General features: G+C 32.8%; 1 protein-coding gene across 4 annotated transcripts in view; it reads left to right on the top strand.

The window, feature by feature from the left end:
* The first annotated feature begins 1,293 nt into the window (after positions 1–1,293).
* Positions 1,294–20,778, top strand: part of LOC130647079 (von Willebrand factor D and EGF domain-containing protein-like) — a 28,278-nt gene continuing 8,793 nt past the window's right edge. The window contains exons 1-8 of one of the 4 annotated variants that reach the window (XM_057452804.1): positions 1,294–1,473; positions 11,681–11,857; positions 13,130–13,333; positions 13,518–13,580; positions 14,799–15,061; positions 16,910–16,999; positions 17,198–17,512; positions 18,108–18,245. In XM_057452804.1, coding sequence (XP_057308787.1) covers positions 1,416–1,473; positions 11,681–11,857; positions 13,130–13,333; positions 13,518–13,580; positions 14,799–15,061; positions 16,910–16,999; positions 17,198–17,512; positions 18,108–18,245 — 1,308 coding nt within the window. In that variant the 5' untranslated portion in view covers positions 1,294–1,415. Of the gene's footprint in view, positions 1,474–3,964; positions 4,007–5,013; positions 5,130–11,680; positions 11,858–13,129; positions 13,334–13,517; positions 13,581–14,798; positions 15,062–16,909; positions 17,000–17,197; positions 17,513–18,107; positions 18,246–20,778 lie in introns of those variants that run through there. The other 3 variants (XM_057452807.1, XM_057452806.1, XM_057452805.1) reach the window with 3 other exon arrangements.

Genomic DNA, 20,778 nt, shown 5'->3' on the forward strand with positions numbered 1-20,778 from the left:
GTTACGTTAGTACTTCAATCTCCATTCATCATATATAAACAACAATTGTAACTTCACAAAGTCAACATAGTCATGTTTGTACCTCTGTCACTCATAATTTTATTTTCCAAATTCATCATATGTAAACAACAATTGTAACTTTACAAAGTCAACATAGTCATGTTTGTACCTCTGTCACTCATAATTTTATTTTCCAATTTTTTTGTAAACACCAAAAATGAAAGACAGAAAAATAATAGAATGGATAAAAGTGTAACCATAGTAATGATACCGAGGCGACAAAACAGCAGGCTGCGATGATGATGCTTGTCTAATGACAGCTGGTTAAGCAATAAGTAGAAGTTGGAACGCTCTACAGATTTTGCCAAACAACAAAGTCTTCCTTTCCTGCAAGGATTTTCATAGCAAATATTTGACGCTTCTTTACACATGTTTTATATTTGTTAGATCATCACTTTTCTTACACACAAAATTGGTGATTTTAATTATCGATATTATAATACCCGTATACGTCTGTCCGTCCGTCTATCTGTCACGCAAAATGGTAGCTTAGCTGCGCAGGTAGCAAGACGCACTAGTGACGTCACAAGACGTTTTTTATTTTTTTCAAAATACCTGTGGCTGATTACAATCCATCTATTTAAGTAAGGTTTGATGTAAGAATAATTATTACACTTCCACATGTTTCAACTTCTGCAAAAATGAATATAGTCATATTTGGCACAAAAATTCACTTTGATAGAATAAAATGTTAATGCTAATTTTATGTTTTAACTATAATCACAATGTTATTATGTTATACCAAATACAAATATTCTATTAATTTCAGTTTTCAATGAGCTATTATCTAGTGTTTTCGGAGGTAGCTACAAGAAATAAAAAATCGGAAACACGGTATATAACAAATTGATGCAAAAAAAAAATCAGTACGGGAGCGGAAATCCCCCAGACGCATTTAGATGTAAATATACATTATATTGATTCCAATAAACATTTAAAACAAACAATCAATAAAAATTAAAAGTTACGGTAAATATTATGATTATGATGAAAAGTTCACCGAGATGAAAGTTTTAGCCTTAAGAAAATATTTTTGGTGTGATGCCAAATATTGTAATCCTACTATTCTAACTTTTAATCTGCCTTCTACGTCATAGCAGCACGCAAAAAAAAACCATTTCCATGCTACGAAATATCAGTTGGTTAATTTTGGTCATCGAAAAGACCTGCGCACTAAGTGTGATGTAGTCTAATAAAGAGTTGTTAAAAATAAGGTTTCTTTCTATAAGGTGTGTCGAAACACAAATATCATATTTGCTAAACTATAATTAAGGACCCATTTAAAATTATTTTTAGTTTATTAGGAAAATTTACAACAAGAGCTACTGTTTTTGCAGTGGACCAAGCTGAAAGTGATGGGTTATTTCATCTTAACATTGTATGCAATTGGGCTGCTCGCAACAGTTAAAACAGGTGAACGGTTGTAATTATTTGTACTGAGACGGTACTCCAAAATATATGAGTATCAGACATCCTCCCTGAGAAGAGAATAACTTATTTGAAGGGCATAGAACTATCATAAAGTTAGTCCTTGTTGGAAGACAATTTTAGGAGTTATAATAAAAAATAATAAAAAATTAGTTGGCAATGGAAATCCACCCTATTAAATTCGTTGTTTCCCAGTCCTCATCAGTTATCGAGGTTTTCTTTCATAGACGTTTTTAGAGCAGAAGGCGTTTTCAAATTATCAACCGTCATATTGTTGAGAATATAAATCCAAATGAATGGGAGTAATCTCGTGGGTTTGCCTGCGCGCTAACAAATTACAATGTCATCCAGCAAAGATCGGAATTGCTTTATTATTAGTTGAAAAGGTAATAAAAGGATGGAAATGAAAGAAAACTATCCAATTAGATCACATCAATTAAAACACCTATTATACGGACGTAGAAGACAACAGCTCCTTGATTGAGGTCTTCTAAGTTGTGATTCTTGTTAAAGCATAATTCTTTTGATAGTATTTTCGCTCTAATACACAGTTCAGTCATTGTGGATAAGAAGACAATTCGAGTTAAGAAAAGTTGACAAAAAGACTAGAGCTACAGTACTATAAGAAGGGCAATAAAAATGGCACGGGTTTTTGCACGGAAAATTACTTAATAGGCATTAAATTCTCCTCTTTCATTCATAGTCGTGTCCCACACAAAGTCAGGCCTTATACAAAGTCGGGGGAAAATATTTGTCTGGCTTTAGCCGCCTGACTTTAAAAGTTTTTACCCTATGTGGTGCATGTATGAAAAATTACAGTGCTTATTGAAAAAAAAAAAAGAATTATTAGTTTTTTTAAAAGTTGGACATGTTCAACTTTGCTAAGTTTTTTCTATTGAAATTAACAGAATGATTAATGAGCTTTTGTTTAAACTAAAGGTTTGAGCATATTTTTCCGTTTCTAATCTAACCTCTTTTTTTCTTCCAAGATTTACCCTGCTGCTGTTATAACAATACACGCAACGGGAGATTTACGTGTTTTCCTTTTGTATTCATTGTGAAAAGAGATTTTTTTTTAAAAAAAAACGATACATTTTATCTTAACGTGTAGACAGGTATATTACCTGCAACGAAACTTATAAGTTTTTCTTACAATTAAACGGTCCGTTTAAACTTACCGTGTATTTAACACGATAAAAATAAGAACGTGTTTTTTCAGATTGATCTAATAGACATGCAGAGGAAGCCAGATGGGCAATTAAAATGGCTATATTACATCGTGGACCATTTTTCGAGATTTCACGCTATTTACTATGATTACACGCTATTTCAATAACGAGGGCTTCGAGGAGAAGGGTAGAAATAATAGAATCACAAAAAAAAAAAAAAAAAAAAATCAGTACGAAAAATTGACCTAAAACTCAACTCTAAAGTCCGACTCAATGTGGGGAAATCAGCTAAAATTGAAAAAACGGAAAAGTTTAAATATCTTCGTATCAGAAATTTCAAATTTCAAGAAAAAAACGAAGAGACAATAATTTGGCGAATTTTTTCTATATAATTGTATTGTCATATTTCTATATAACAATACAGTTTTCTTGCTGGACTCTCTTTTTTTTTTTGCCGCTCAAAAACATTTCACGAATATCTCTACTCCAATTTCCAGAATTTTGATCCGAAGTTGACATTTTCTTTCTTTTGTTTTTCTTCAATTGTGTACCGGGCATGCTAATTAACGGAGGAAGTTTCATCACAAAATTGATCAGTTTTTGTTCCACAGGTTCAGTGTATATATTGTGAGCCAATTCTAAGCGTGTTATCAGTCTTGTTTGAAACATTTTTAACCGTGCATTTATCATGACTTCACACTTGATTTCAAGTCCACCTTGAACTAAAGATGAACGGTAGTAATGATTTAAAGTCAGCTTGCATAGCATTGTGAAACATCGATCCCAAAAGTACTTTGTCACTCTTGATATTTGTTTTCGCAAGTGTCCAACTGTGTCTCCATTTTTATCAACTGTTTTCTTAGCAAACCTGTCAAAAACATTATCTGGTTCGTATTTTAAGTTGTTCATTCTCCTGAAATTCATTGTCATTCGCGAAGGTTTTTGTTCCCAAAAATAAATGTTTTGGAGATTTTGCGAAACTTTTTTCTGTAAAATTTCTTCCAATTTCGCGATTTTTATCTTCGCGAAAATTTCTGCCCTTAAGTAACACAATGTAGACGGGAACATGCAACTGGTCTGATTGGCTGCCAAAAATCCAGTGTTAGTATTTTGAGATAATTTAGTTTTAAGATAATTAAGATAATTTTTTTAATTTTTAAGATAATTTAGTGTTTTCTGTTGAATAAATTCAAAATCTAATAAAAGTTTTTTGCTGTCAGCGAAGTTTTCCTGATTTTTGTTTATATTTCTAAAATTTTTTTTAAAGGTAACTAATCTTAATATTTTTACATGTTATAGATGCTATGAACACTTCATTTGTGCGAAGCATAAAAATGACACCCTACGAGGTAGTATTTGGTCGGAAAGCTGCTAGACTTTAAATGGTTTTTATTCCCGCCCAAACTCAGTTAAAAATCGTCAATATTAAGATGCCCTACTTTTGGGTGGTTTTTTTCTGCCCAAAGTCAGTCAAAAATCGTCAATATAAAAGTGCCCTACTTTGGGGAATTGCTATTCCTGCGCAAAGTTAGTCAAAAATCGTCAATATTAAAAATACTCTGCTTCGGGTGTTTTCTCCTGCCCAAAGTCGGGTACTTTGGGTATTCATGTATGCATTGGATATCATGTATGCTCTATTTTGGGCATGCTTTTTCTGAAATAGTTGTAGATTAATTGTTTAAATTTTGGTTAAGTATGTGTTCATAAGAGCGAATTTTCGTTAAATTAAGTTCAGGCATAAAAATAGTAAAGCTTAAAGTAGTTTAATAAAGTTATTTTAAGACGCAAGAATGCAGTCCATCTGATAAAGGAATCTGTTTTACTTTGCATAGTTTTGCCCCACTTGGGTTATGATTAAAAAATGTCCGACTTTGGGCAGCCGCCCTACCTTGGAACAGTCGCTGTTATGAACCTTTTTATAGATTCTGCAAAGTCATGTAAATCCTTCGTTTTGAATAATAAATAAATAAATAAATAAATGTGAATAAATAAACAACTTTAAATGATTACACTACAACAATATTATGTCTATGTTTAGTAAGTAAATACAGAACAATTAACAAGTTAGCGTAAATGTTCGATTAGGCGCCTGAGGAAAATCAGGAGCGGCGCTTAAAAAAAACATTTTTTGTTTTATGCAAAAGCTTTCTTTTTAGAAATTGTTATGGTTGTAAATTAAAAAACAGAAGATATACGTAACAAATATAAATAACATGCCCCCCTCCCTTTTTCCTCGCTGAGGGTAAATTTTCATGGTTAAATTCCCTTTACGTCAATGAAATAATAACGCATTTTTAAGAGAAAAGACAAAAATAAACATTTTGAGATCGCCTTTCGGCGGTTATTTAGATGGACGCTTATTCGAGAAGGGCGTTTAATGAAGAATGCACAAATAAAGCCATTAAACACTTCTTTTTTTGGTACCTTGATTTGTAATTCCTTCTTTTTGTTATTATATCATATATTTTTGGGGTAGGTTCTAGGTACATAATTTTTTTCCATTTAATTTAATTATTTATTTATATGACTATATACTACATTTAATTATATGACTATAAGTCCAGCAACTTAGAAACTTATCTTTATTATAAATTCATAAATCCTATCAAAAGGGTAATAATAATAACAATAATATAAGATCGTATTTATTCACTCCTGGCGTTATAAAATCTTCTGATGAAAATGTGAAAAAGTAATTATAGTGATAAAGTTCTTTTAGTTATGGGTACTTGCAATATGTTTACTTTATTAATATGAATTTTATAAATATAAAGGCTGGAGGACATTGTAAAAATTTGTTATTTAAGACTTTTTACTGATGTCAGTAGTGCATATGCAAAAACAAATTGACGAAATTCAGTTTACCTGTTGCGTGTATAGTGTAGAGCTTAAATTTCTGGTCAAGAAAATGTATATGATCATGTGCTTTTGATGAGCGGTTAATGAGATATACATGTTCTTTTGATGAGCGGTTAATGAGATATAAGGGTTTAAAAATTTTGCTGACGTCAGTAATGGCCCGTCAAAAATACCAATTTTTTTTGTTAGATAGCCTGTAGTAGAACACCTGTTGCCTTCATGGTATAGATCTTGAAACGCTGATCAAGAAGATGTATAGGATTATGTACTTTTGAGAAACGGTTTAAAATATATTAGGGTTTGAATGTTTTTTGATGACGTCATCAACCCGTCAATTCCGAAGAGGATTCAGGGACCCAGGTTTGGGAAACTTACCCAAATTGGTCCAAGTTGGTCCCTATTTACCCATGCGGTGAAAAAAGATTGACGTAACCACCTTGTTTCAAAGTTATTTAGCCTCAAAGTTTTAGGTGCACTGTAATGGCTTCATTAATTTAATAAAAGATATTGACGTTAAAAGATATTGACAAAAAAACTCGAAAAACTCGCGCATTCGCGTGGTAAAAATATATGATCTTTGTAAAAGACACACACACAGACAGACATACAAACGGAAGCTCCGTATTATTATAGAGACTAGTCGATAAAGACCCGTGGAAAAATCCACTTAGGCAGTAGGACATTGAAAAAGTTGGTTGTTTAAGACGTTTTGCTGACGTCAGCATTGCAAATTGAAAAAGGAATTGGCGAAAATTAGTTTATTCGTTGCCTGTAACGTGTAGAGGTTGAAACGCTGAATAAAATAATGAATATGATCATATCTTTAAACCCTTAAAACCCGAATTTTTTTTCAGAAATTTAAATTACTGTTACCTTCATCGTATAAACCTTGAAACGATGATCAAGAAAATGTATAAGATCATGCACTTTTGACAAACGGTTGCAAAGGTATTAGGGTTTAAAGGTTTTTTGATGACGTCGTCAACCCGTTCATTCCGAAACGGATTTTGGGAGCCAGGTTTGGTAAGCTTACCAAAATTAGTCTCAGGTGGTCCCTAGTTACCCACGCGGTGAAAAAACATTGACGTCACCACCTCGTTTTCAAGTTATTAGGCCTCAAAGTTTTAAGTGCACTGTAATGGCTTCATTAATCTAATATAGGATATTGACGTTAAAGTAGCGTTATTGACGTCACGCCGTAACGTCAGAAAATTTAACATATTAGACATAAGTTTTTCGGCGATATCAAAGAAAAATGACGATATCCACTTTGCCTGTTACGGACAGACACAGTCTCTGAATTATTATAATAGACTAGTCGAAAAGGCCCGAGGAAGAATCCACTCAGGCAGAAGATTAAAGGTAGTGTTGCAGGTTTTGCTAACGTCAGCAGTGGATATACAAAAAAAAATTGACAAAATGTAATTTATCTGCTACCTGTTATGCGTACAAATTGATAAAATTGGTAAAAAAAGTATATAGGATCATATGTGTTCACAAACGCATAAGGAGATATAAGTGTCTTAAAATTTTAAAATTTTGATGACGTCAGTAAAGTCCTATAAAGTACAAAAAAAATTTTTGTTAAAATTTGTGATGTGAAATCCACTTAGGAAGGAGTACATTAGAAAAGAGAAATGTAACTTGTATTTTGTTGACGTGTGCCAGGACCCGTCAATACACAATACTTTTTCCTAAAATTTGTTGATACATTGCTTTCAATGTGCAGAGCTTAAAACGTTGACCATAAATAATGTATAGATTCATGTACAATACCAACAGTAATAATAAAGGCTCATATATCACATCTCAAATATTTACATTGCATAAAAGGATTAATATTTTAACCAGAAGTGTCAAAAACATCACATTTATATCTGAAAAATCATTCATTCGGTTGCAACTATCCTGTTCCCCAAAAATATACAAAAAACCGGTTAAGAACACAAATTTTATTTCTTAGTATGATGATCTGCAGTAACCTTTACCAACCATTTTAAACGAAATGTCAAAAAGAATAAGGAGTAAATTTGAATCAACAAAGACATATATTATTTTTGGAAAACATAGTGTAATGGTCCGTACTCACAGAAGTTTACACAAAATGTAAAACAGATCGGTTTGTGAGGAGCACATCCAAACCAACAAAAATCAGTTCATTTAGCATGTTCTATATTGCCATTGCCCATAAATCTTCCACAGAAAGGTTATAAAACACTCGAAATTAAAGAAAAATCAGGCATTTCATAAAATATAAAAAACAAAAAAGCTTTTGTCAGACAAAGTAACAAAAACTTTCTTGCAGCAAAAATGAAATCACATACAGCTTAGTTCTCCACCAAAAAATACGAAATATAAAAAAGCCATTATCTTTAACAACAGCCTTTATTCGATCTCTTAACAAAAAATTAAATCTTGATTTAAAATTGCTTTGGCACTGGCTTAATGCTAATAAAATTGCCTTAAATGCCACAAAAACGGAATACATTATTTTTAAACAAATCCAACTTACTGTAGGAAGTGAAAGATTATTTCAAAGCAGATCTATTAAATACATAGGAATGCTTCTAGACTCTAACCTAACTTCGAAGCCGCAGATTGATACTGCAGCTTCTAAACTAAGAGGGACTAATGCAATCATAGCCAAACTAAGACACTTGGTTCCGAAAGATGTTTTACTCTCTATCTATTAAGCTCTTTTTTATTCTCATCTAAACTACTGCTCCGTAATCTGGGGACAATCAGTAAGCTCATTTATTAAGAGGGTTGTTACCTTGCAAAACTGGGTTATCCGATTGATGACCTTTATTAATTACTTTGCTTCTGCTGATCCTTTATTTATTCAACTAGGATTAATGAAATTTACTGATCTTATTCATTTTTAAAATTCTCTTTTAATTCGTCGTATTTATCATCAGAAGGTTCCTTCTCCTCTTCAAAAAAACCTTCATTTGCAGTTGACTTCTCCCACTCCCATAATACCAGGGCTAATGCTCGTGGATTAATTTTAAACTTGTTTGCACTAGTAGTTTTGGTACGAAGTCTATACGTCATCAAGCCGTTATGTCATAGCAATTTTGTCATGATAAATGTCCAAGTATAAAACGTCTTGACTTGACTGAATATGAGCTCAAATCTACCCTCAAGAAAGCACTGATTAACTACTTAGGGTGTGTCTCCGCGGTTCGTACATTATATATTGATTATGTTTTTTTCTAACTTAATCAGTTATTTATTATTACGAACAGCTACTTTTTGTTTGTCCTGTCCTGTAATGTCATGTAACGTAATGTGTTGTTTGATGTTTGTATTGTTTTTGATTACCAATATGACTCAATAGCTTGCTAACAGTGTTGGTATTCCAGGATAGGTACTCCATAATTAATCCATAGGCCATGTAAATCATTTTTTCTTTGATTGATTGATTGATTGATTGATAAACAAATGTGTTGGCTAGTTTTTTTTAAATAAAAGTGGTAAAATATAAAACTTCAAGAATTTGAGGCTTTTCTTGGAAAATGCCAGTCTGCTTGCTCCAGTGACATAAAAACTAAACGTCTGAAAACATGAAAGTTCTTACTATTTGTGATTTCAAATCCACTTCAAATTCTAGCCTTTATTTTCTACTTCTAACTTTACTACTTTAATTTTAGCTCTAGCTACCACTTCTCACTCCACTTTTTTGTCTTTTCTTTCTCTGAATTACTTTTTGTATTTTTTTCAAGACGAAGGGACCGTTCTGTTGTTGTTCTTTTTTTTGGTGTCAAGGGACATCATTTTTGTAAAGAAAGCCGTTAAATTTACTTTAACAAATCAAGTTGCTCCATTTTGATCACGTGATGTAAGCAAAGTAAACCCGTTAGCAAAATGGATATAACTTTTTCGGAGACTTCAAAGGAAATTTCGGCTACATCAAAGGAAAATGAACACATACACTTTGCCTGTCACAAGCAGACGGACACCGGACACACTCTCCGTATTATTATAAGAGATAAACGAAAGTCAGATAAATGGCTTTCTCTATAATGTAACCATCTTTTTTGGTAGGTAAATAGCTAAAGAGGGGTCGAGTGTTGAAAATTCAGGCCATAGAAATACCTAATAAGATTGTAATGTAGGCAAAAACTTTTATTTTTATTTTAAACGATATCATTCTCACGTAAAAGTTGAATGAGATAAGAATCAAATATTTACAAAGTGTTTATTTGTTTCTCAATCAAACAAATAGAATGTCTACAACTTAGTTGACTATATATTTCTAACTTTTTTTACCACACAAAAGTTACGAAAAGCTAGCTCCGATATTTTCGATTTCCTATCGAAAAACTAATAAAAGATGCTCCGTATGTTTGAAAAACTCTCACATACTAATATTTGCCGCTTACCACTCAGTTGAATTTACATACATTTCCACTTTGGTTTTGATGACAGATATTATCATGAATAATAAGTCTAAATTAGTTCCTTTAGTTCAAGTAACATTTCCAAACATCAACTTATACGAATTGCCTGATCAATTACACTCTAAATTTCCCAAGTGAGCAGCAATTATTATCTCTATAATAATACGCCAGTTCCGTGTGTCTGTCTGTCACGTTTGCAAAGTCGATTATATTTTTCATAATTTTCTTCAATAAAGTCTATAAAACATCACCTATAAAATTGTTCTGTAATTTACCAAACTTCAACGTTAAACTAATATTAACGTCAAAGAAAAGTATATTAAATTAATGAAGCCATTACAGTGCACCTAAAACTTTGAGGCCTAATAACTTGGAAACGAGGTGGTGACGTTAATGATTTTTCACTGCGTGGGTAACTAGGGACAACCTAGGACCAATTTGGGTAATTTTCCGAAACCTGGGTCCCCAAATCCGTTTTGGAATGGACGGGTTGATGAGGTCACCAAAAAACCTTTAAACCTCAATACCTCTGCAACCGTTTGTAAAAAGTACATGATCCTATACATTTTCTTGATCAACGTTTTAAGATCTATACGAGGAAGGCAACAGGTATATAAATTTCTTAAAAACTTTTTTGTGTTTTCACGGGCCTTTGCTGATGTCAGCACAATTTTTAAAACTTATATCTCATTAACCGCTCATCAAAACCACACGAGCATACATTTTCTTGATCAGCAGTTAAAGCTCTACACAATAGAGGCAACGTGAAAACAAGATTCTAATTTTTTTTGTGGATGGGTTGCTGAAGTCATCAAAATTTTTATTCTGCCTGTGTGGATTTTTCCACGGGCTTTATTGACAATCTACATAATAATACGCCAGTTCCGTCTGTCTGTTTGTCACTTTTGCAAAGTGGATTAAATTCTTCACTATTTTCTTTGATAAAGTCTGTAAAACATCGCCAATAAGATTGTTCTGTAATTTACCAAACTTTAACGTTAATAATATTAACGAAAAATAACATATGTGAAGCCATTACAGTGCACTTAAAATTTTGAGGCCAAATTACTTGGAAACGAGGTGGTGACGTCAATGATTTTTCACTAGGGACCACCTGGGACCAATTTGGGTAAGTTTCCCAAACCCGGGTCACCGAATCCGTTTCGGAATGGATGGGTAATGAGGTTATCAAAAAACTTTTAAACCTTAATATCTCTGCATTCGTTTGTCAAAAGTACTCGATCATATACATTTTCTTGATCAGCGTTTCAAGATCTATACGATGAAGGCAACAGGTACACAAATTTTTTTAAAAAAAAGTTTTGATGGTTCATTGCTTACGTCAGCAAAATTTTAAAACCCTTATATCTCATTAACCGTTCATCAAAAGCACATGATCATATATATTTTATTGATCAACACTGTAAGCTTACACAATGGAGGCAACGTGATAACAAGGCTCTAATTTTTTTGTGGGTGGGTTGCTGACGTTATCAAAATTCATATGACGGTTCTTTTTCATTTTTATCCTGCCTTAGTGGATTTTTCCACGGGCTTTATCAACTAGTTGTAAAGAATACAATAACATAAAGAACTTGTATGATGATAAAGAATGTTTGTGTTCATTCTCAACTTCTATATATATTATATTTAGCTAAAAAAAGCAATAGCATTAGACAGGTATTATGTGTTTTAATCGAAGAAATGTGTTAACCCTTTTTCCAGGTTTTTTAAAAATCTTGCATGTTTTTTTTATGTTAGAACCATGCGACAAAGATACATACGTTGAAGTGAATAATTTTCAAAGAAGCACTGGTTTTAATATCGTGCCACACCGTGCCGTTGCATGTGACCGTAGATGGCGAAAACAGTGGTATCGTTTTGTTAGTGGAGCTGGAGGAGAAATGCCGACTACCTGTCCAGCGCAATATTCTTGCGGTATGAAATGTGCTTTAGTTTTATTTCAAGTTAGTCAATAAGCCCATGAAATTTTCTACTTAGGCAGAAAAAAGATAGAAAGGACATGACGATTTATGAATTTTAATTACATTAGTAGTGCATATTTTAGAATATTTATTCTGCAATTTGTTAACCCTATTTGGTCCGGGGTTTTTCGAACATACTATGACTGGGGGGCAGAATCCGCCCCCTCAATAACTTTTCATAGGGTTGTTCAAATTGAATCAAACTTGGCACACTTATAGCATGTCACAAAAGGAACACAATGGCAGCAATAAAATTTTGCTTGCGCCAGCACATTTTCTGTGACGTCATCAGAAACTGGAAATTTGTTAAAATTGCCACTATCTGCTTAAAATGCAATTACTTTTGTTCCAGAGCAAATTTTTGTATTCTGTTTGAAGTTTCTAAAACCTAAATAAAAGTTATTTAACATATTTTCCGTTTTTTTCCGATTTTCGGGGAAAATCTGACAAAATCGGGAAATCGGATTAATCACGTGTCTAAATTATACAAAATGATTCTTCTTAATAAAACAAAGTTGTGTTGTAAGTTTCAACTTCTAAGGATAATCCTAACAGGAGTTATGAATTTTTCCCAATTATAAGGATTTCATAGAGATTTTTAGGGGTAGTTTCCAATATCAAGGCCTCTGAAAGGTATGGGACCTGAATTTGGCATGTAGGTGTCTAATAGATAAATACTGAAACTCAATAAGTTTCATAGCCATATAACATAGCAATAAGGAGTTATTAAAAAAAAGCGCGAAATCCGCCCCCCCCCCCCCCCCCCCCCGGACCGAATAGGGTTAAACTGTTGCATTTATTATGTAGGCCATGTGCTTTAACAAACGGTTACAGAGCTATTGAGGAGTAAAAGTTTTTTGAAAACGTCATTAAACTGTCTGCTCCAAAAGGGTGAGTTTATCCAGGTTTGGTAAACTGCCCTAATTGTGGTTCAATGTAATGGATAGACAAATTTAATTTAAAAAAATGACGTTAATTTAATATATGGACATTGTGACGTAACGTCAAACAATTAATTTGTCGGTTAGCAATTAAGATATACTTTCTCGCGTATTCATGAAGGCAAAAAAGTGTATATCCGCAATATTGCGTACAAACACACAGACTTAGTGTATTACTATACCAGACGAGTAGTTAATTTAGTAAATCTTAAGACAAATAACATGTGTGGCGTTACATAGAGAAGGGACTAGCTAAGAGAGGAATGCTTGATTCATTTTTACAGGATCGATGGGATCAGTTTGGCTTAAAGGAACACATCCGGATGTAGGAGAAGTAAAAACTATGAAAGCTTGCGTGCGGTACAAAAAAGAATGTTGCCATGGAGTTTCTTGGGATGTAAAAGTAAAAAGATGTTCAAAAAATGGAGAAGAATATCTTGTCTATTATCTTCCACCAACGCGAGGATGTCCTATGAGATATTGTGCTGGTTAGTAGTTTCATCGTCGGTTTAAAACTGCCTAAAAATCTTAATGTCATCATAGGATGCTAATACAGGATACTCATAGAATACTAACTTTGATCAATTTTTTCTCTGATTACTTGTTCTTTCATCAGTCCCGAGCAGTAGAGGAAATTTTGTCAATAAAAATTCATGCACCTAATTTTCATAGGAAATGAAACAAAGTGTAAACCGGAAGAAACTTCTCCCAATGGATTTACACCTGGATGTACAAGTAGGTTATTTATAATATTTGGCAACAATACTATTTATGTATCTATATATCAAATCACATCAAACCAAAAACAAGGGGATATGAGACAAGTCTGCATATTAAACACCGCTAATGAATTTTGCCATTCAATGCGAGAGCTGGAAACACCATTTTCCCGCTTTCATTGTTCTTCTTGAACTAGTTGTTTTATCAGAGAAGGATTAAGCAGCGCTTTTAAATCACATGACTATACATCAGACCATTATTATTATCTACGCCGCTCTGTTTTCCACTTTCCCTGGTTCTCTGTAAGAATACCAGCCCTTAAATCCTGCCTATTAAATAAATGCACATACTTCAGATAGCTGAACTTAAGCTCAGTACCTCATGTTATTTTTCAACTGTCAGTGTCGTAGGATGCAATTTTTTACTTCTTTCAAAATTATGATGGTATCATAAGCATAAAAACGACTATAAATTTCTCTGGGTACTCACATCTCGGGAATTACTGTTTTTCTGCATATTAGTTTTAAGATTATGTTAAATGCTTGTATAGTTTTAAGGATTTTTATAGATTATATAATTAGGAGGAAAAATTTGTAGTAATAATTTAGATATATATATAGAACTAATAAGGAATTGTATATTAAATAAATGTTCTACTCCATGGTCTACAAGGAAGTAATATAAAAATTTTCTTAGTAAGGTGACCTTGCTAGAAATATGGCCCTATTGGTTTGGCTGGAGCCTTTTTAGCATGAACTATGCAAGACTGGTCACAAAATCCTACTTCATTAACTTCATCTTTTGTGTCAAAAAAGCAAAAAGGTTTATATGTAACTTACATGGCAGAAGACTGATGAAGAAAGTACACTTTCAGAGAGAACTGAATTTTGTAAACTGTTGTAGACTACACAAATTTTTGTTTTTTGGTGTAAATGTTTTTGGGAAGATATGACTGATTTTCCTTGGTCTACTTAAACTGTGGTTTCTGACATTTCGTGTGGGATTTTGCGGATAAAAACGTAATAATTTTTCTTTGTTTTACGTGATGTAATAAATGATTTAGTAGATTTTTAAAATTTAAAGTTCTCATATTTAAAACTATTTAAATAAATATTTTAAGTATGGAATAGTAATACGGTTAAAAATTTATAGATATAAATAGTGTTAAATACGGATTCTCCATAATAATAAGAATAATCGTCTGGATCGATAATTTGCAATTCTTTATTTTAGAGATTTACCCAGAATTGAAAAATGATCCGGTCCTCTCTGTTGATGTACATGAGAAAAGGTTGAGGTTTAAATGTAAAATAAATCCGAAATATATTAGCACTCGCCATAATATTGACACTCGTCATATTGTTACCTGGTATCAAGTTTCTCCGTTAAAAATAGTGAAAATAATACCTGAAACAAACATTTTGTTTGGAAGTGAGACAGCAGCTTACATTCAGAGTAAAACGGATGATAAACCTTTATTTCTTCTTGGACAAAATGTAAGTATAATACCATTTTTGGCATTTATCGCATGATTCCTGCATATCTTTTGGCTTTTGTTACACCAGCCCTTTTTTAACAATGTTAAGAATATGCATATAAGGTGGCAACTTCAAGGATATCAAAAGAAACGTCCACTCCGAAGTTAATTGATCAGGATATGATGCAAATTTACGACGATTATTTAACTGCTTTATTTTCATGGAGAACCACTGATTAATAAAAAACGGACGACTGAGATTTACTTAAAAGAACTATAAAGTCAATTTTACTTCGACCGTTTTCGTTCGTCAGACATTAACCTGTGTTTTGACATTAGCAGATCTTCCTGGTATAGATTCATCATTTGAATACCGGTGATTTTTAGGATAAACTCCAACTGAAACACTGTGAGTTGGACCTGCTAATTTCAAAACACATGCTGTATTGTTTGAAATATTCTGGCGTATAACCGCTAAGAATTGAGAATGTCTTGTTGGCGCGGTTACATCTGTCGAAAGGATAAAAAATTATCACCGTGCGTCACTGTTATATTTTCGCCCGTAGTGTAGTGGGTTCATCTGCTGTTTTTTTCGTTCTGGGGAGATAGTAGCAGATCAATATTCGCTCGCTGTCAGACAATATGCTAGCAATGCACAATGTAGGTTAAATTCTATTTGAATACATTGATTATACTCGTCTTTTGATTGGGTTAATCTTTTCGTCTTTTCATATTTACAACCATGCCGGGACAAATTTTCAAACATCTCTTACAAAAACAAGTATCATGTGAAAAATATTTAATTCACTGAAAATCTGAATGCTTACTAATTTAAATTTACCATGACAAGTTCTTGAATCACAGAGAATATAATTTTTTGAAAAATATATTACACTGGAAAGACCATGATGTTGTGCGCCTATTTTTTCAAAATACATAACACCGGAAACACTATGTTCTGTGCTTCACTCAATTTTTGACATACTATACTAAAGTGCTTCACCTGAATGTGTGACACAGTTTACACTTCTTCTTAATCGCTTTTCCAGGCGTTCAACGCCAGGTAACACAGTTACTTATGACTCCAGCTAACACAGTTACTTTCGACTCCGGCTTTCCCAGCTAGTCTAAATAATAATACCACGGAATTGCATTTTGGATTTATTCTTTTTTGTTAATTCGAAACCTATTATAACGTAGTCATAACCTTTTTATTCCTTTCGCCTACTTCCATTGCTTTTTTTGTTTTTAAACTTGTAGGATCCAACTTCATGGTCAAATCTTAGATATCTTAAATTTCATAACGATTTTAGTCATGTCGCAGGTATAGTAAAACATTTCCAAAAAATCAGTACACCACGATCAATAATATTTAATAAATTGCTAAAACATTTTCCTTATGAATGTGAAGTGTAGTGCAGTTTTGTTAAAGGATTAATTTTCACAAATCAATTTTTTGTATATTCCATAACATGACACATTTTGCAAGTTCAAAATAATACCACGGGATAATTTGTTTCAAATAACGAAACAACATTGTAGAAGTTCTGTACAAAACAGGTTGCTGGCAACCTAGGTATAGGGAACAAAATTACACACGAACAAGAACCTGAAATCTTTTAGCCTGCAAGGGCTTTTTATTTATATATTAATATACGGGCAAAGACACATTTCGTTATTTCTAACATGAAAAATAAATAATGAAATTAACAAAAACAACCTCAGAATGATTTTTTAAGTTTTTAAGTTTTTTAAGTAGATACTTTCACGGGCTTAGATAACCAGTTAATTTAATTTAATATTTAGAACTTTATCACAAAATGCACTTGCTAATTAACTGACTTGCATACCTTGCTTACTTTTCTAGATATATTGCCAGGTTGAGTCGTATTATAACAAAACTCCAGCAATAAAAAGTGCTCCAAGAAGAAGCGATTATTTTTTTGCTGGCATAAAGGCAAGTAAATTGTACTTAATTTTGCAAAACAAACTTTAAGAATCATCTTATTTACAAATTATAACATAAAATACATAGCACAACCGTAATTCTACATTAATTTCTTTTTGATTCTATTTTATGAAAACACCATGAAATACTATGAGAAAAATAGGTAGTTAATGTTAAGGTATAAAAAAAATAATTGTTTACATTTAGATTTCACCAACCATCATTGATATATCCGAAAAGGATAAACCAGTAATAATTAACGTAACGGCCACTGTACCTGTTACTTGTCAGCAAAAAATAGAGAATTGTAAAGTAGAATTGGAGATTGCTCAAGACAATAGAGAAAGTGTTATGGAATGGTGTGTCCTCGAGTTTAATGCTAGTCAAACTAAAACTATACAAGTTGCTCCCATGCGTGATTTTGTCAACGATGGAAATAAAATCATGCACATATCTTTTCACGTTCCGGATTATTACCCCGCAGTTGACTGGCTTAACCACACCAAAATCCCAGATGTACTGGTAAGTTCCTTACTTACCAGTCCGATAGACAAATTTTTCGTACTTAGTTTCTCCACTGGCAGCAACTCCTGCCTATCCTCTAACCCATTTTATATTAATGAGAAAATAAAGTCTCTGATTGTGACTTTTATAAAAACAAAATTGTTCACTGTGCAAAATTGGTCAAAAACAGAAGAGAGACTAGAAAATGGAGCTTTGTGCAAACGAAGTGCATGATTGAAACTGACGAATACTTATTCCAGCTTCTTGTACGCTTAGTAACTTATGCAGCTATAACTAGCCGGTTAGCGATACTGTGTATTAAAACCAAACAGTGTTTATAAACCTTGTATACTATTCAGGGTTTTTTCAAATTGCAACTCTTCGCAGCCGTTTCGGTCATTTTTGTGAAGAAAAATGAAAGCTTTAGGTAGGCAACGTTGATTTGTTGCAACACTCTGCCATGGAGTGGATCTGATGCATGGAAGAAACCAAATATATTATCAAGGGTGTTAAGCAATAGGATAAAATTGTCCATCAATCCTTAAGATAGTTTCTTCCTTTAATATACCATTTCTATACCCTTTTGTGTTGAGAATGAGTAATTAATATTAAGGTTAAAACAAGGAATATAAGGACCAGTCGATGCTCATCCGACGGTGACCCACATATTAAAACATTTGACAACGTCTATTACGACCATTACTTCATTGGCGATTATGTGTTGGTGGAAAGTAAGGCACGCTTGTTTCAGGTAATTTGTTTTCATTTAATTTTTTTATGATAGCTTTTTTAACTTTTCGGACCTTTTTTCTTTGATCTAATATCCTATTTTTTTTCCTTACCTCAAGGTGAGAATATTAAGAAAAAATTATCAAAAGTCTACAAATGCGATATTGTATCTTTGTACTAAAGATTAAATTTACTTTTTTGCTTGCTCAGTCAGGCGTGTATGTCAATCGAAACGATATGATAAGGATGGAACTTCAATAATTTTGAATTTATATGATGAATATTTTCAGCTAGGCTGCTTCTTTCCAGCTGCATGTTTTTTTTTAAATCTTCGTTAAATTTACAAATTTTATTATATAAAAGTCAGGAGAAGTTACTTTTATTGTTCCCGCGATGCTGTCGCTTTGCTATGGCAAGTTTAAGGATAATTACCATTGTTTATTTTATTTAAAATTGTATTTATTCTAATTATTCACTTAATAATAAGAACAAATAACAATAAATTTTAGCAGATTAATGAAAGTGGAAATTTTGTACTGTTTCTTTTAAAACTTTAGGGCCTATAAGTTGTTTTTTGTTTTTGTTAACAGCATTATTTACTTTCCATAAAAAATTGTCCTAATAAAGTAGACATGACTTAATTTTAAAGGTAATGTGTTCCCAATTCTGGTTTTTGACATTGGTTTTGTTGATTTTAAATTTTCACTTCTTGCAGATTGCTCTCCTTGACATTTCAGATTTAAGTATTTTAAAATTCTCAGCAAAGACAAAAAACGTGACAAAAAACGTTTTTAAATACAGCAATTTAACAACGCCATCCTCTCCTAAGAACTATCACCCGAAATGTAAAAAACTTAGATTTACCTAGCCAGGAGACATAGAATAATTTTTCTTACCACCGGGAAATCGAAATTGCTAAGATGGAAAAATTACGCTGGATTCCATTTGATTTTTCTGCGGTCTAAATACTGACCGTACTCTTTTGATTGGTTATTTCTATTATTCTTTGCTCACGTGGTCAATATCGGAAAATCCTTTGTTTTGAGCGCGAATAGCCTCCCTTACCTAAACAAATATAACTAATTCTTAAATTTTTGAAGAGAGTAAGTCGTAACCACGCCGATTTTGTGTTGATTGGTTGATTGTTATTTTGGGTTTGCTAAATTGGACTTGAATTTTAGTACTTTCCTCCGACATTTCTCTGTGTGTAACCTTTCATTGAGAGAAAATAAATTTGACATCCTTCAAAAAATCCAGCAAATTTATTATTAACTGACTAGTCGATAAAGCCCGTGGAGAAATCCACTTAGGCAGAAGTACAATGGAAAAATAGGTTGTTTTAGATTTTTTGCTGACGTCAACAGTGCAGGTACAAAAAAAATTGGCCAAGTTTAGTTTATTCGTTGCCTATAACGTGTAAAGGTTAAAACGCTGATCACAATAATGTATAGGATCATATGTATTCGACAAAAGCCTAAGGAGATATAAGGTGTTAAAAATTTTGTTCAGCAATGGCCTGTCAAACCCAAAAATTTATTTTCAAGAAATTTGTGTACCTATTGCCTTCATCGTATAGATCTTGAAACGCTGATCAAGAAAATGTATAGGATCGTGTACTTGAGACAAACGGATGCAAAGATATTAGGGTTTAAAGGTTTTTTTATGACGTCATTTACCCGTCCATTCCGAAACGGATTTGGTGACCCAGGTTTGGAAAACTTTCCCAACTTGGTCCCAGGTAGTCCCTAGTTACCCGCGCAGGAGATGACGTCAGTTATTTCCACCCGTTTCCAAGTTATTAAGCCTTAATTTTAAAAGTGCAATGCATTGGCTTCACTAATCTTAATATACTTTCCTTTGACGTCAATATTGCTTTAACGTCAAAGTTTGGTAATTTACAGAACAAATTTATAGACGATGTTTTATAGACTTTATCAAAGAAATTTTATCCACTTTGCAAAAGTCACAGACAGACAGAACTGGCGTATTATTATAGAGACTAGTCGATAAGGCCCGTGGAAAAATCCACTTAGTCCGGGGGACAATGGTAAAATAGGTTGTTTTAGATTTTTTGCTGACGTCTGAAGTGCAGATACAAAAAATAATATTTGGAGAAGTTAGTTTATTCGTTGACTGTAATGTGTAGAGTTTGAAACGCTGATCAAAATAATGTATAGGATCATATATTTTTCAAGGAACACCCAAGGAGAAATAAGGGTTTAAAAAGTTTGCTGACGACAGCATTGGCCCGTCAAAAGTCAAATTTTTTTTTAAGAAATTTGTACACCTGTTGCCTTCATCGTATAGATCTTAAAACGCCGATTAAGAAAATGTATAGGATCATGTATCTTTGACAAACGGTTGCAAAGATATTGGGATTTAAAGGTTTTTGATGACGTCATCAACCCGTCTATTCCGAAACGGATTCGGGGAACCAGGTTTAAAAAACTTACCCAAATTTGTCCCAGGTGGTCCCTAGTTACCCACGCGGTGAAAAATCATTGACGTCACCACCTTGTTTCCAAGTTATTTGGCCTCAAAGTTTTAAGTGCACT

Source organism: Hydractinia symbiolongicarpus, chromosome 6 (genome assembly GCF_029227915.1).
Source record: "Hydractinia symbiolongicarpus strain clone_291-10 chromosome 6, HSymV2.1, whole genome shotgun sequence".
Lineage (NCBI taxonomy): Eukaryota > Metazoa > Cnidaria > Hydrozoa > Anthoathecata > Hydractiniidae > Hydractinia > Hydractinia symbiolongicarpus.